Source organism: Mustela lutreola, chromosome 2 (assembly GCF_030435805.1).
Source record: "Mustela lutreola isolate mMusLut2 chromosome 2, mMusLut2.pri, whole genome shotgun sequence".
NCBI classification, from domain to species: domain Eukaryota; kingdom Metazoa; phylum Chordata; class Mammalia; order Carnivora; family Mustelidae; genus Mustela; species Mustela lutreola.
The window spans coordinates 7942798-7957357 of NC_081291.1; the positions used below are offsets into that span (position 1 = coordinate 7942798).

Below are 14560 nucleotides of genomic sequence, written 5' to 3' on the forward strand. Positions count from 1 at the left end.
GCGCAAAAGCGACAGTTCTGGAGTCCAATGGGCCCGCTGGGCGGTCTTTCGGGGGAAGGGTCACTCAACCACAGGCCTATACCTCTCTTTCATTGGCTCGCATGTACGAGTGGCAGCGTGACCGGCCAATCGGGAGCGGTGTGAGGGCTTTGTGCGCAGCCCCGGGGCCCCGGCGGGAGGTCGCTCGGGTCGGGTGTCGTCTGAGAACCGGATGAGGCGGCGACTGTGAGGCCGAGCCGGGAGCGGGCGTCGCGCCGAGGCCCGGGCGGGCGGGGAGCAACGGCCGCGGACGCCGCGGGGCCGCGTCGTTAAGGGCCGGGACAGGCGGAGAGCGCGGGGCGCTCGGGCCGGGGCCACCGGCGCCATGGGCAACCGCGGGATGGAAGAGCTGATCCCCCTGGTCAACAAACTGCAGGACGCTTTCAGCTCCATCGGCCAGAGCTGCCACCTGGACCTGCCGCAGATCGCCGTGGTGGGCGGCCAGAGCGCCGGCAAGAGCTCGGTGCTCGAGAACTTCGTCGGCCGGTGAGCGAGCGCGGCGGCGACTGCGGGCGGGCGGCGGCCTAGGGCGCGGAGGGCGGACCGGGAATGGCGCGCCCTGCGCAGCCGGCGTAACTGCGGCGCTTGCGTGCCCGCGACGGGGACGGGGACAGGGAGGCGGGCTCTGTAGGACGCCCTGGGCGGAGGGCTTCCTGCAGGGTCTGGGGATCCGGCTCAGGCCCTTGGGGCGTCTCACCGACTGGGGGGCGTGGGCCAGGAAGTGCGGTGGACCGTCGCCGACTCTTCTGGTCCCCAGCTTTCGTGACTGAATTCTACCATCTGGTTGCCAGTGGGTCAGGGTTAGGTCCCTCTTCTCTGTCTGTCCGAAACCTGCCAGCTAGATACCTATTGGTTCGACCACTGTGGTCTGGCTGGCTGTTGATTTATCTGGAGCAGGCCCTGCCGTCTGGTTGACTGTCTCTCTGTCCTGGATAGAACACCTTGCCACCACCATTTGGCTGTCCATCTGTCCAGTCCCTCAGGGCGGCCCCTGCTGCCTGGCTAGCTGTCTGGGGTGACCTGTGCTGCCTGGCCGCCGGTCCGTGCCCCTCGCAGACTTTAACACTTAACCATGCCTCTGTTGGGTTACTCTGGCCTCTGCAGCCTGACTTGGCTGGCTGGACCCTGGGGGACTCGGTTGTCTGGTTCTCCTAGGCTGACTCCAAAGCCTGGTCCCTGGCAAACGCTGGCTTCTCTCCCGAATGGATCCTTTTGTCTGTCTGTACAGGTGTCTGGCGTTATCTTAGTCCGCCCATCAGTGCCCTGGCAAGCCCTGGCTGTCTGGCCCCACCTCTGCAGTAGGGAGGGGGTGGTGGGAGCATGCAGAGGACAGGGAGCTGAAGGATGAAACCTGAATTTCCCTGTCAGTTACAAGTAGGACCCTGTGGGGGACCTTTCTGCAGGATTCTTTCCCCGTCCTTGTCACAGTGCTCTGGGGCCCCAGAACACAGGCTAATTCCCAAGCGAAAGCCTGCAAATTGGGGGCCCTTGTTGGAGCCTGATAAGGCTCTTGGCCAGCCCTGGGAAGCCTCAGTTTACCCATTTGTCCAGTGGACAGACTCCGCTCTGTGGGCTGTTTCTAGGATTCAGGAAGCAGATGAACGAGAGCTGGACATGTGGCCTCCAGGGGTGTTCGGTTCTTTCCTCTCCCTTCCCCCGCTTCTTACCCTGCTGCCTCCCAGATGGACTGTCACTTCTCCATTCTGGGAAGGACTCGATTTGTGCCTGTGGCTGCTGAATGATAACATCATAGTCATCGTTATTATTACTGTGGTTGTGATCGGTGTGTTAAGGGGTAATGTTCCTGTGGCCGGCCCCAGGCTGAGTTCTTTTGTCAGCATCTTGAACCCCGCAGTGCGTTAGGTGGAGGTTCTCTTATCCCCAGTTTAAGCACGAGCTGGGAGGCTCAGTAAAGACTCATCCTTGGCCCAAGGGCACCAGGCTAGGGCTCGTTGGAACCCAGCTGGGTGCCCAGCCCCGCCCTGCCTTCCCGGAGGCCCAGTTTTTTTCTCTCAGCGGCATGAATTTCCTCTTTTGCTGCTCTGTCTCTGGCGCCCTGCCTGTTGTCCACTGCGGCGGAAAGGTGTGGACTTGGGGTCAGCTGGGCCTGGGCTGAGCCTTGGGCTGGGCTGTGGGCCCCTTTGCATGGTTATCTTCCTCCCTGCTCAGGCTTTCAGTGAGCACACAGCAAAGCTCTGTCCGTGTCATTTGCCTTGTGACCTTGCACAGGTGGTTTGGCCTCTCTGAGCCTCAGTTTCCCCTCCTAAAGATGGGGTGATGAGTCCCTCGACAAAACTGTTGCCTTGATGCAGGGATATGGTGTGTTGAAAGTCCTTAACACAATGTCCCGGCGCACAGTAGGTTGACACGGACAGGCTGTTACTCCCCACGCTGGTTCCTCTTATATCAGCAACAAAAACTAATCAGAATGAAAGTGTTTCGAGTTACACACTGGACTGCTTTGAAGCCTGATGAGGCCAACACTGCTATGATCCCACTTTACAGATCAGACAACTGAGGCTCAGAAGAGCACTCGTGCTCAGGACCATTCAGTGAGGAATTGGGGGCTCTAGGTTGGGGACCCGGGGTCTCTCTTCCCTGCCCACGTCCCCTCTGCCTCTCTGCTCCTCCCCTTTCTCTCTTACCCACCCTCCCAGGCACCTACCACTGAGTGGGCTCCTGTGGCAACCTGCTCCCAGAAGCCTGCAATGTGACCTTGGTCGTTAAGAGCATTAGTTCAGGGCCTGAGAACCAGACTTGTAAAAAAGCTTCTTGGGTATGGGTTGCTCAAACAGAGCTAACTTCTTTTTATTTCTGGAGCGTGGGTAAGGTTTCTTAGCTACCAAGCCCTGCCTTAGGGGGACGGCAGGCGGGCCTCATTTTGAATGAGAACCTGTTTGCTTCTTTGGGTTGTAGACCCTTAACAGTGGACATCTTGGATGGTTTCAAGGAGCAAGCGAGAGAGTATGTCAAGGGCCTGTGCCGGGGGCTCAGAGCACGGGCGGCTCTGTTTCATTGCCACCTCCTGTGGGTTTTCTAAGAATGTGGTCCAAGGGAGAATGGCCCAGCTAGCTCAACCTGTACCAGTGGTTGCAGAGCGGCTGCCGGGGGCCCAGGCCTGCGTGCTGGTCTTTTTGTTTCACCTGCGTAGTGTTTAAAATCTTTTTTGTTTCTCATTAGCTGCCAGTATTTATATTTTGCATCAGAATTCAGATTTTTGCAGTGCTTAGCTGCACACCTTTCGAGTGTAGTGGTGGTGTGCATGGGCTCCGGGCCTTAGGCCTGACTTCCAGTGTGTTTGGGTGTGTGATTTTGGCCAAGTGGACTCAGGTTCCTTTTCTGTAAAACAGGATGATAACTAGACCCTCCCCAGGGGGACTACATGAGTTAATGGGTGTTGAGTGCATTGACCCTGTGCCCATGGCTGCTGCTGTTAACGATCGTCGTGTTCTGGCCCCCTTAGGCCTGAGTCTTGCTTGGCATGAGGTGCCACACTCCTCACTATTCCCTAATACTCACCCAGGCTCATTTTACATTTGCCTGGCCCTGGAAACCTTTGAGGTTAAGACCCTTGGCTTATCCGCCCTGTACTAGCATGTGGCCCCGAGAAGGGGGAAGGATGTGGCTCTCCACTGACTCTGGTCTTTTAGCCTCAGCAGCCCAATGAAGGGAGGAGCTTGGGAAATTTTTCCTTGGGAGAAGAGGAGGAAGCTGAGGTTGAGGCCCCTCAGCTCAGAATTTCCCCAGGGCTGGGCTTGATCCCATGAGCCTTTCCCCTCTGAACCTTAGTATCCCCAGCTCGGGAATGGGGCTGTTAACAGTGTCCCCTCATGGGCCCCTTTCAGGTGACCAGATGGGTGTGTTTTACCTCTTAGGGAAGATCAAGTCATCTGGTGCCTGTCATTGAGGGTGGAGCGAGGACTAAATGCTTGAAAGAGTGTCTAGCACAGGGAAAGTGCTTAAAACGCTGTGCAGTTTTCATTTGTTCACTGAAAAATGTTTCCTGAGCACGCATACTCATGTGTCCGGCCCTGCTCGGGGGCTGCAGACACGGCCCTGAGCAAGATACCAAAACCCCTGTGCTGGGGGGCAGATAAGAGAGGGGGCAGATAAGGAAGAAACAGGGTGGAAATGGATAACTGCTAAGGACTAGAAGAGCAGGCTCTTGGAGAGGGCAGGGGCAAGTTAGGGTTTTAAATAGGAGGGGGCGGGGGGGGGCCGTCAGGGAAGGCCTCTTGGAGAAAATGACATTTGAGCTAGGACTTAAGCATGTGAGGGAAGAGCCGCTGGTGGAGATTTGCTGGGGGAGCATCTCAGGCTGTGGGAACGGCCAGTGCTAAGGCCCTGAGGTAGGCCTGCCTGCAGGCCAGTATAGCAGGACAGTCAGGGCAGATGAGATTAGCAGCTGCTGGGGTGGGCTGGAGTGGGGGCCTGGGGAGGCTCTGAGCAGAGGGAAGGCTGTGGTGGCGCCATTCCAATCCTTCCGGACGTGGTTCTGGGAAAGCTGAGGGCTCTTGCCTTTGATTTTCAGCTTTACCTTGATTTTCTCAGTGAACAGTACTTGCCGGCTCACAGAGGGGCCCAGTGCCATTTTTCTTTTGACAAGACTCAGCTGCCCCTGGGTCTCTACCATCTCCAGATCCATTTCCATTTGGTCTTGAGTGACGTGTCCTTCCAGGAGACATGGCCGCACCAGGCAGCCTGGCACACAGTGGGTGCGCGACAGATACCTGTCAGATGACTACTGGCTGCTCCCGCCCCTGCCAGACTGAGGGACCGGCATGTGCCTTCACGGTCATGGGTGTTCGAAGCTGCTTGGAAATGACAGCCGTTTCCACGGTTTTCTCCTTGCGGAGCAAAACTAAATAAAGTTCCTTCACCTGTGTGGTCAGTAGTACCTGGGCGAGCCTGAATGGGGAGCGTCCAAAGGCACCTGTGGGAATGTGGCTGTCCCTGTCATAGGTCCACTGAATGACCTCACTTCTCCGGGCCTCACTTCACACATCTGGAGAATGGGGTTCAGGATGTTCCTTCTCCCCTGGGAGCGGACTGAGGCTCAAATAAGCGAATCCTTGTGAAATAGGAGAGCCCTGTGTTTTGCAAAAGACCCAGGTGAAGACTCACCATCAGTTAATTTCTTTTTCCGCAAAGAAAAGGAATTCGTAATTACTTTGTTTATATAAAACCACCTTAATTTAGCGGAACCATTAACTGAGTACTTCTCGCGCGGCTCGGGCCTCATTCTGACTTTGGCCCGGCAGGGATCTAACCAGGACCCTCCACTGAGCCAGATCCAGAAATGCTAGCACGGGCCTCTTACTGGTGTGTTGCTACGTGGAAACGGTGGCTGGGGTCAGATACTTGGTGTGAGAGTCATTTATGCTCACTCACTTAGCCTGTGGTGGTGGGAGTGGGAGACGGGGAGCAAAAATGCCCCACAGTAGCGAACTGGCTAGACAGGGTGTTGGACACCCAGCTATGAAATAGCTCCTGGGAGTGAGAAATTTAGCGGACCTGTTCGTTTCCTGGACCCAGCGGAGGGGTGCTCTCGTCTCCTGCAAAGCAGTTGTGTTTTTGGAGCAAAGAGCCTGGGAAGGTGTATGCCGCTGGAAAGCCACCCCCCCATGTGGGTGGTCTCCCCTTATGGTTCTTGGTTTGGTTTTGCATGTTCAGATTATGTTTATGGCCAGGAAGACAGATTTCTCCAGACCTGAGCTCTGGGCGGCTGAGGGCTTTCTCAGACTTACTTGTCCAGGGATACTGGCCCTCACTAGGTACACGGATTGAAATCTCCCTGGCAGTGAGCTGGTCGTTTCCCGCTGAGGGCAGAGGACGAGCCTGTGGACAGTTCTAGATTGAGGGTTTTCAGAGCTCACGCCGATGGAAGGGAACCACGTGTCTCGCCAGGTGTTTGCATTTGGGTCAGAGCCACATCTGCCAAGCTCTTGACGGATTCGAGTGGAAATGCCGAAATTACAGGGCCCTCAATTGCAAGAAAAAATGGGAACATCAGCGAACCCTTAATTTACTGGCGTTGCTAACCACATGCTGTAATTAAGCCCTTATTGTGTGAAAGCTTTGGGAAAATGCAAGCCAATAATGAGATATTTATAGGGCATTAGCTCCCATACGAATAAAAGACAAATTGCCTTGCCTCTGAAGCAAGATGGCCTGGGAGAGAAAAGACTCCGCTTCTGGGTGCGTTTTGGGATCCTGTTAATATTGGCAGTGAGGTCCCTGATGGGTGCTGTGCTGGGGATTTTCCCTCCCGGAGTCACCCTCAGCTTGAACACGGAGCCAGGTGACTGCTGGCTTCACCGGCTGCTGGATGTTTATGACCCAGTAGGAGGTGATATTTGTCGAGCATCACTCTGTGTCCTCCCCTGGGGTTTTCTGTCTAAAAATTGATCATGTGGTCCGGGCAGCCCTAGGCTACTGCTCTTAGCATCCTTGCTTTGCAAAGGTGAGAAAACTGAGGCCAGAGAGGGGAACTGACTCGAAGTCACGCAGGGAGGAGTGCAGGAGCTGGACGGTGAACTGGGCGCATCTCTTCCAGAGCCGGGTGCTCAGGGACATTAGGGGTGCGAAGGCGTGGAGTGGACAGTGGACGCCATGGCCCTTGTGTCCGAGGAGGGGGCCGAGGGGATGGTGGAGCAGCTTCTCGCTCCCAGCATCCTTTGAGGCTGTTAGCCGTGTGTCCAGCCGCACTCCGTCCAGGAGCACCTCCCCTGCCGGGTGCTGGAGTCCCACGGGGACCAAGATGGACAGAGATTGGGTGAACGGTTATAAGAACAACTTTCTGAACATGAAGTGCGGCGACGATGGTCGGGGACGGAGAGAGTGGCTGGGTGGGGGCTGCTTCGGACAGGGGCTCGCTGGGTGGCCCACAATGCAGCAGGCCGCTCGAAGGCCTGGAGGCAGAGTGTCCCCTGCAGGGGGAAGGGCGGGCATGGAGGGCCCCGCATCCTGCTGGGTCACTGCTGCGCTCTTGGAGAGGGGGCTGAGATGCAGACCTGAGCCAGCAGGCACGGGAGGGTCAGGAGCGTGCCCGTGGGAGGCCTGCTTTCCCTAAACTTTCATTACGTAAGTAGGACATCGAAGGCCAAGTTCTCCTGAAAAGGGAAACTGATGAGGAAGAACAGATGAGGAAGACCAAGCTTCAGCCCCGTCCCGTCCTCCCGGCTCCACGGGGAGCCCCGTCGTCAGGTTGGGGTGGATCGTGCCAGACCCCTCTTGTGTGTTTTTGTCCAGAAATCCCTGTCGGGACCTGTGGAAAATCTGTAGCCCTGCCTGCAGTTGGTTCTTTTTCAGCGTGCCTGCTTTCTAGAACTGAGACCACCCCAGTCACATAGTGTGGCAACTTGCTTTCTGTCACTTGACACGTCCCAGAGGTCTTTCTGCATTGGAGCATCTGTCACTGCTGCTTGGAGTTTCCTGATGGCCCCAGAGGGCTAAGGAATGGAGGAAGGAGGCCAGCGGGAGTTGCCGTGACTGGCCCCGTGAGAAGTGGCGGCACCCTCCGTGTGTGTCATCGATGCTGGGGCCTTGGCACCTGGCGCCTTTCTCACTTCGAGGCCGGTCGATGCTCCGTCCCTGTTAACTGGTGAGGAGACTGAGTCAGAGAGGCCTGCCCAGGGATGTTGGGGCTGTGGGTGGCCAGACTTGAACCCAGAACCTTGACCTTCATGGGAGGCCTCCTCCCCTGGGCCTGCTGGCCTGGACCTGGAGTGGCACCCTCAACCTATGACCCAACTTCCGAGGGTCGAGTTTTCACTCTTCCTGCCCTGTTTGTCCTGCACCGTGGCCTCAGAGATTTCTGGAACAAGGCCAGGTGTCGAATAAACCAACCCCCCAGGTCCTCGCAGTGCCCATTGGTGGGCCCAGTACCGCACCTCAGGTGCTTGATGGGCATTCTTCAGTGGGCTTTGGGGGTGGCTCTGGGCTTCCTCCCACACTGAACAGACTTTCCACATCCCTTGACGTGCTTGCCGTGTGCCAGGCACAGAGCACTCTGTGTGTCCTTTTGGGACGGCCCCATCTTACAGACGAGACAACTGGGGTGGGAGGCATGCAGGTGGGGGTGTCCAAGTCCCCGCACTTGCCCACGGATTCAGTCAGTCAGTCAGTATTTGGCCCCGGGGGAGAATGGCGCCCCCCTCGCAAGCGGCAGAGGCTGGACTTGAATGGGGGCATTGCTGTGAGTGAACCCCCAGAGCTGCTTGTCCTCTCGGGAGGCACAGTGACAAGGGGTGTGGAGGCACGTGGAAGACACAGGTTCTGATAGGGAGCCTTGGGGCGGAAGTGGTGGTCGGGGAATGCTTCCTGGAGGAGGCATAGGTCTTTCTGTTAAGGTGAGGAGAATGGGCAGGAGTTGGCATTCCTTTGAATTCATACTGTGCCCATCCTGCCTGGCTGTGGGCCCCAGTTTGTGGCTTGATCCTGTTCATTGGTGCGGTCTTTTCTGTTCTTTTCTTTTTTTGGCTTTTTAAGTTTTTTTTTTTTTTTTTTAAATCCAGTTAACATACAGTGTTACATTGGTTTCAGGTGTGCAGTATCGCGTCTGTCCCAACACTGGGCGCTCATCCCGACACGCACCCTCCTTCGTCCCCCTTCCTCTCGGTGGCGGCCGTGTAGTGGGCCGGGTACCGAGGCACCTTGGATATTTGCCAGCCTGTGGGGGGTGGATGCTGAGGCTCTTCCTGGTCATCTAGTCCCAGGGTTTGCACGTGGGCAGGGGCACCTGCACCGCATGTGGGAGAGGAGCGCGGTGGCCGGTGCGGGGTGTGTGGTCCTCCCCTACCCCCAGCGTGGTGGTCGAGACACCATCACGGAGCCGCTTCCCTGGGGTTGTTTTGGGACTGGTCAGCAGGTCCTTCCCCCGGCTTCACCCTGCTCTTCCCCTTTAGCTCCGTCTGCCTGAGAATAGCCGCCTGCACCCTGGTTCCTCGGGTCCTGCCCTCAGCCCCTACCCGCTCTGGGTGCCCGTGGACCCCTGAGTCGGGGCACGTCCCTCCTCTGGCACAACCTGCCCCGGCTTCTGCCTCCCTCCCAACTAATGTGCTCCCCCCCCTCCTGCCCTCACCTCCTCCCAGTCTCCCCCACCTTCATCCCTCCAGCCACACAGCCTCCTCCTGGAACCCCCCGGGCTCTCTGTCACCTGAGGCCTCGTTTGTCCCTTACATGTATCTCCTCTCGGTCCAGAGTTCTGTGTGACCTGCCTGCCTGTCTCTTCTTGGGTCCCTGTGGAAAGCTCCCCTCTCTGCGAGGCCAGCCCTTACCTACCCGGGCTCACACTGGCACTCTCTCAGACCCCCTTCCCTGATGTGTTTTCTTCTGAGCTCTTATTAGCACCTGAAATTATTTTCGTTGTTTTGTCTCTTTCTCTGTCCGCACCACCTGTGCCCCTCCCCCCCCAACCCCCAACAGAATGGCAGGTTCTCACGGGCAGGGAACTTTGTGTGTTCCTTGCTGTCATGCTACGTAGTAGGAGCATGCGTATTTGTTGAATGAATGTCTCTAGCAATCCGAATTGGATCAGTTTCACTGCACAGACATTCATTGAGAAAAGGGGCTGGAGGACGGGGCTGGGACTCCCTGCTGGGGCTCACAGCAGAGAGTAGGGTCTGGGCTGCTCTAAGGGGGCCAGAAGCATGCGCATCTTCTTCATGGGAAGGACTGTGATTGTCCTGTGGACACTGAGTAATAACAGTACTGCACTGAGACCCCAGCGCCACCCAAGCTCGGATGTCTGTCTGGCCTGACTTCCCCAGCCATCAGAGCCCCCCCCACCCCCAGGTTGGGGCAGTGGAAGCCCCACAGACCTTCCAGTGAGCTGCCCCCTTAACTCTTGCTTTGTACCTGGCTGCCAGGCAGGAGTGGGGACCACTTTGCCCAGCACGTTCATGGGGGCCCCTTGTTGAGCTCTGAAGCTCTTAAGGCAGGATGCCCGAGTCCCCACTTGGACCAGGGCAGAACTGTGGAAAGAGAGCCACTGGGGGTCGTCTTCCCATAGGGAGCTAGGGGGAGAGGTCGTAAAATACCAGCATGCCTCCCCAGACCAACTTAAAGCACCCAGGGGATTTTGGTCATGAGCCATAGCATGGCAAGCCCGTGCTCTGGAACGGGAGACTTCTTCTGGCTATTGAACCCGCTCGGACCACAGACCCGCAGGGTACGGACAGGTGGCCAGCAGAGCTGCCCAGCCCCTCTGGTGACACCCCCACGCCCAGACGGAGGAGGAGGCGGAATCCTGGAGACTCTGCTGCGTGATACATTTTCTCAGCGATAAGAGTCTAAACGGACCGGCAGGCTGGCTGGCAAGCAGAGCAGGCAGGGACAGTCCCAGCTGGAGTGACAGCCGCCTGCTGGGTGATACACCCTGGCACGGCCAGGCCAGCCCCGGAGGACGCCCCTGTGGTGGGCCTGGGACACAACCCTGCCTGTCTCAGGCCATCGGGCCTCTGTGTTCTCTACTGATGGGGCGGGTTCCTCCGGATGGCCACAGCCTCCTTGTCCAGGAGGCTCGCAGCTGGCCCGGTAACCTGGGAGCCAGTGGTTTTGAGGATGATGCCTTCAGACATTGTTCTTCCGCTCCCTGGTGGGGCGACGAGTGCCAGGGTTCTCTAAATCAGGATTAGGGGACTGTGACCAGAGACGGGGAGCACCCGCTCAGCCTGAGGGAGCCTTCCTGTGGTTTGAGTCGGCTCGTGTTGTCTTGCAACACTGAGTTCCCCTCGTCTGGGGGGAAGCCGTTCTGACGGAAGTCCAGCCTCTGGCGTCTGTCCTGCCGACACCTGCCACCGGTGCTGCCAGGCCTCGGTCACCGGAAGGGGGGCCTCTGGGCGCGCAGCTGGCCAAGGAGGGAGGCTCCCCCCGGAACACGCTGCCGGCACCGGCAGAACATGACACGTTGGCTTGAGTTTTCAGTTCTTTTCAAGTTTAAGATTTATTTGTTCATTGTGAGGTAAGAGTCCCTCCTTTAGGACGTACCCGGAGTAAGGCAGAGGTTCCTTGGCCCATTCCCCCCAGTGCCATTAGAAGCCCATGTTTCCTGCCAGAATGTGCCCACCTCAAGCCAAATTCCTGCTCTTCACCATCTGGAGGAGTTTTTGCCTTTGTTTTGCTTGTAATACATTTTTTATATTGGAACAATTTTAGATTGACCAAATTAAGAAGAACAAGTTTTGTTTTTTTGTTTTATTTTTTAAATGATTTTATTTACTTGGGCGGGGGAGGGGGGATGAGTGGGGGGAGGGGCAGAAGGAGGAGCAGACTGTGCTGAGTGGGGAGCCGACTTGGGGCTCGATCCCAGGATCTTGTGATCATGACCTGAGCCAAAGCTGGCTTAGCTGACTGAGCCAGCCAGGCGCCCCGAAAATAAACAAGTTTTTTTGTTTTTGTTTTTTAAGATTCTATTTATTTATTTATTTATAAATATTTTATTTATTTGACACACAGAGAGAGAAATCACAAGCAGGCAGAGAGGCAGGCAGAGAGAGGTGGGGGAAGCAGGCTCTCCGTTGAGTAGAGAGCCCGATGTGGGACTCGATCCCAGGACCCTGAGATGAGATCATGACCTGAGCTGAAGGCAGAGGCTCAACCCACTGAGCCACCCAGGTGCCCAAGATTTTATTTATTTATTTGACAGAGAAAGAAGGAACAAAACGGGGGGAGTGGGAGAAGGAGAAGCAGGTTTCCTGCTGAGCGGGGAGCCCAATGTGGGGGTCCTGGGATCACAACCCGAGCCAAAGGCTGGCGCCCAATGACTGAGCCACCCAGGTGCCCTGAAAATAAACCAGTTCTAAGTTTAAAGGAGCAAAGACAGTAGCAAGAGCGCCCATGTAGCCACTGCCCCATGGTACGTGGGTGCCTCAAGCTGAGAAGTGAACCTTGGTAGGTTGTTATCATTAAGGAAAACCAGACTTACTGCGGATTTCCCCAGCTTTCCCCACTGTGTCCTTTTTCTGTCCCAGGACCCCAGCCGGGATGCCACGCTGCAGGCCAGTTATCCCTCCTCCGGAGTCTCTGCTGGTCTGTGACCGCACCACCCTCTTTGCTTGGTTTTCATGCCTTTGGTATTTGACAGAATGTCCTTCAGTTTGGGTTTTTCTGGTATTTCCATGATGAGAAGGGGGCTCCAGGTTTGGGGAGAAGAACACAGAGGTGAGGAGCCAGCCCTTCCCTCCACATCCTGTCGGGTCCATCACCCCTGACGGGTCTTCCCATGGGTGATGCTGACCTTGATCTCTTGGTCAAGGCGGTGTCTGTCAGCTTTCCCTGCGGTGGTTCACTCTTTTTCTCCTTTTCATACACCATCCTTTGGAACCATTCAAAGGTGGTTCTTGATGGCTTAAATCGGTAATGTGTTCAGTATGGCACCGAGTTCCAAAATTCCAGAATGGATGGAGACGGAGGCCTTGCTCCCTCTCCGCCCCTGCAGCCAGCGCTCCCACAGCTCACGGCCCTGCTCCCCGGGGGCGTGTGCCCGCCCGGGCTCCGGACCAACAGAAGCAAACACGTGCGTGTGTGTTCTCCCTTCCCCCCTGCACAGCTTTACACCCTGGTCGGAGCGGGGAGCTTGTTACTGGACAGTGTTTCTTGGAGATCTCCCCGCATCGGCACAAAGAGTGCCTGCTCGCTCCTCCGGCTTGTTTCCCACCCTCTGGGGATCATTTACATAGAGTAAACGCACTGTTTTTAGCATAAAGTTGTTTTGACAGACAAGCAGGCTTGTGTAGCCACCAGCACGATCAACAGACAGAACACCTGCAGTCCCCCCTAGGAGTCCCCCTGTGCCCTTTTGTGGTCTCTCCCCCTCCCCCACCACCGCCCCGTACACCTGGCACCCCAGGATGGGCTCTCCACCCTGTGGTCTTGCCTTTTCCAGAATCTTGTGAGCCCACGCGGCTTCTGAGTCCGCCGTGTCTCCCTCTGTGTAGCACACTGGAGAACCATCCGGGCTGAAGGCAACTGCCCTTTGGTCCTTTTTCTTGCTGGGCGAGGGGGGGTATTTCATGGTGTGACCGGCCACGGTCTGCTGATCTGTTCACCCGCGCTGAAGGCCGGTGCATTGTCTCCAGTTCTCGGCGACGGTGAATAATGCTGCTGGAAACACATGTGCTCCTGGCTCTGTGGCTCGTGAGTCAGGTACATTTTGAGTTAATTTATGTAGGACTTAGGAGATACAGATGGGGGTTAAGATTCTTTTGCATATGAGTGTCCAGTTGTGTCAGTACTCACTCCCTTCCTTCCTTCTTCCTTCCTCTTTCTCTCTCTTTCTCTTTCTCTCCCTCCCTCCCTCCCTTACTTGTTCTCCTCTGGCTCTACTGGGCTCCTCACTCTGTTCCTCAAAGCTGTGAAACAGGGTCCTACCTCAGGGCCTTTGCATATATGCTCTTCCTCTGCCTGGAAAGCCCGTCCCTTGAGATAACTTGATGGATCCCTTGTCACCTCCGCCCGGCCTGTGGTCAGGTCTCCTCCTCCGCAGGCCCTGCCTGGCCCCACTGCTAAAATGCCTCCGTCTTGTTACCCCATCCTTTTGCCCTGCTTGTTTTTTCTTGGAAGCCCTCATCACTCCCTGTCATGGTTCTGCCCGTTTACTTGGTTTATTGTCCATCTCCACCCCAGTAGAAGGTCGGTGCCCTGCTCCTGGGGCCTTGCTCTTGGGGGTGCCCCTGCCTTTTGTATGGTGCCCAGTGCATATTAGTTGTTCTAGAAGGCCCACTCCTCCTCGTAAATGAGCCGCACGTCTCAGTCACTAACAGGTATTCCCTCAGCAAAGGCAGCCGGCCTGCTGCGGGGCCTGCTGCGGGCCCCGCTCCGACCTGGGCTGCCCCCTCTGCTGTCGCTGCTTGGAGTCAGGTGGGGTGGGGGAGGCACCCACTGGGCAGGCATGCCACCAGCAGACGGAGGCTGTGCCTAAGATCAGGGTCATGGAGGGAATAAGGCCGGAGGAGGGCAGGATGAGGCCAGGCCACAGTCAGAGGCCCAGGCCTTTCTGGGAGGTTTTGTGTGGGTTGGCAGTAGTTTTTATCCCTTTTTTTTTTTTAAGATTTATTTATTTGAAAGAGAGAAAGAGTGAGCGAGCAGCAGGAGGGGCTGTTCCACCAACTGAGCCGCCTAGGCCCCAGCAGTGGTTTTTATAGATGATGGACTTGCTCCCTTCTTGGTACATGGGTTGCTCTCCCGCTTTTTGTTTTGTTTGTTTGTTTGTTTGTTTGACCAAGCTCATAAGTAGGCAGAGAGGCAGGCAGAGAGAGGAGGAAGCAGGCTCCCTGCTGAGCAGAGAGCCCGTGCGGGGGCTCCATCCCAGGACCCGGAAATCATGACCTGAGCCGAAGGCAGAGGCTTTAACCCACTGAGCCATAGGTGCCCTGCCCCTGCTTTTTGTTTTAAAATAGCATCTCTCTGAACTGAAGTATATTTCACATGCCATAAAACTCATCCTTTTTAAAGTACTGTTGGAGGGGACACCTGGCTGACTCAGTCCGTAGAGCATGTGACTCTTCTCTTTTTTTTAAAT

At 56.4% G+C, this 14560-nt stretch overlaps 1 protein-coding gene across 8 annotated transcripts in view; it reads left to right on the forward strand.

Moving 5' to 3' along the window:
* Positions 1 to 209: 209 nt before the first annotated feature.
* DNM2 (dynamin 2) overlaps positions 210 to 14560 on the forward strand; it is an 81000-nt gene continuing 66649 nt past the window's right edge. For 7 of the 8 annotated variants that reach the window (XM_059159984.1, XM_059159976.1, XM_059159978.1 and 4 more), the window contains exon 1: positions 210 to 525. In XM_059159984.1, the coding sequence (XP_059015967.1) occupies positions 365 to 525 (161 nt within the window). In that variant the 5' untranslated portion in view covers positions 210 to 364. The remainder of the gene's footprint in view (positions 526 to 14560) is intronic. The other variant, XM_059159980.1, reaches the window with a different exon arrangement.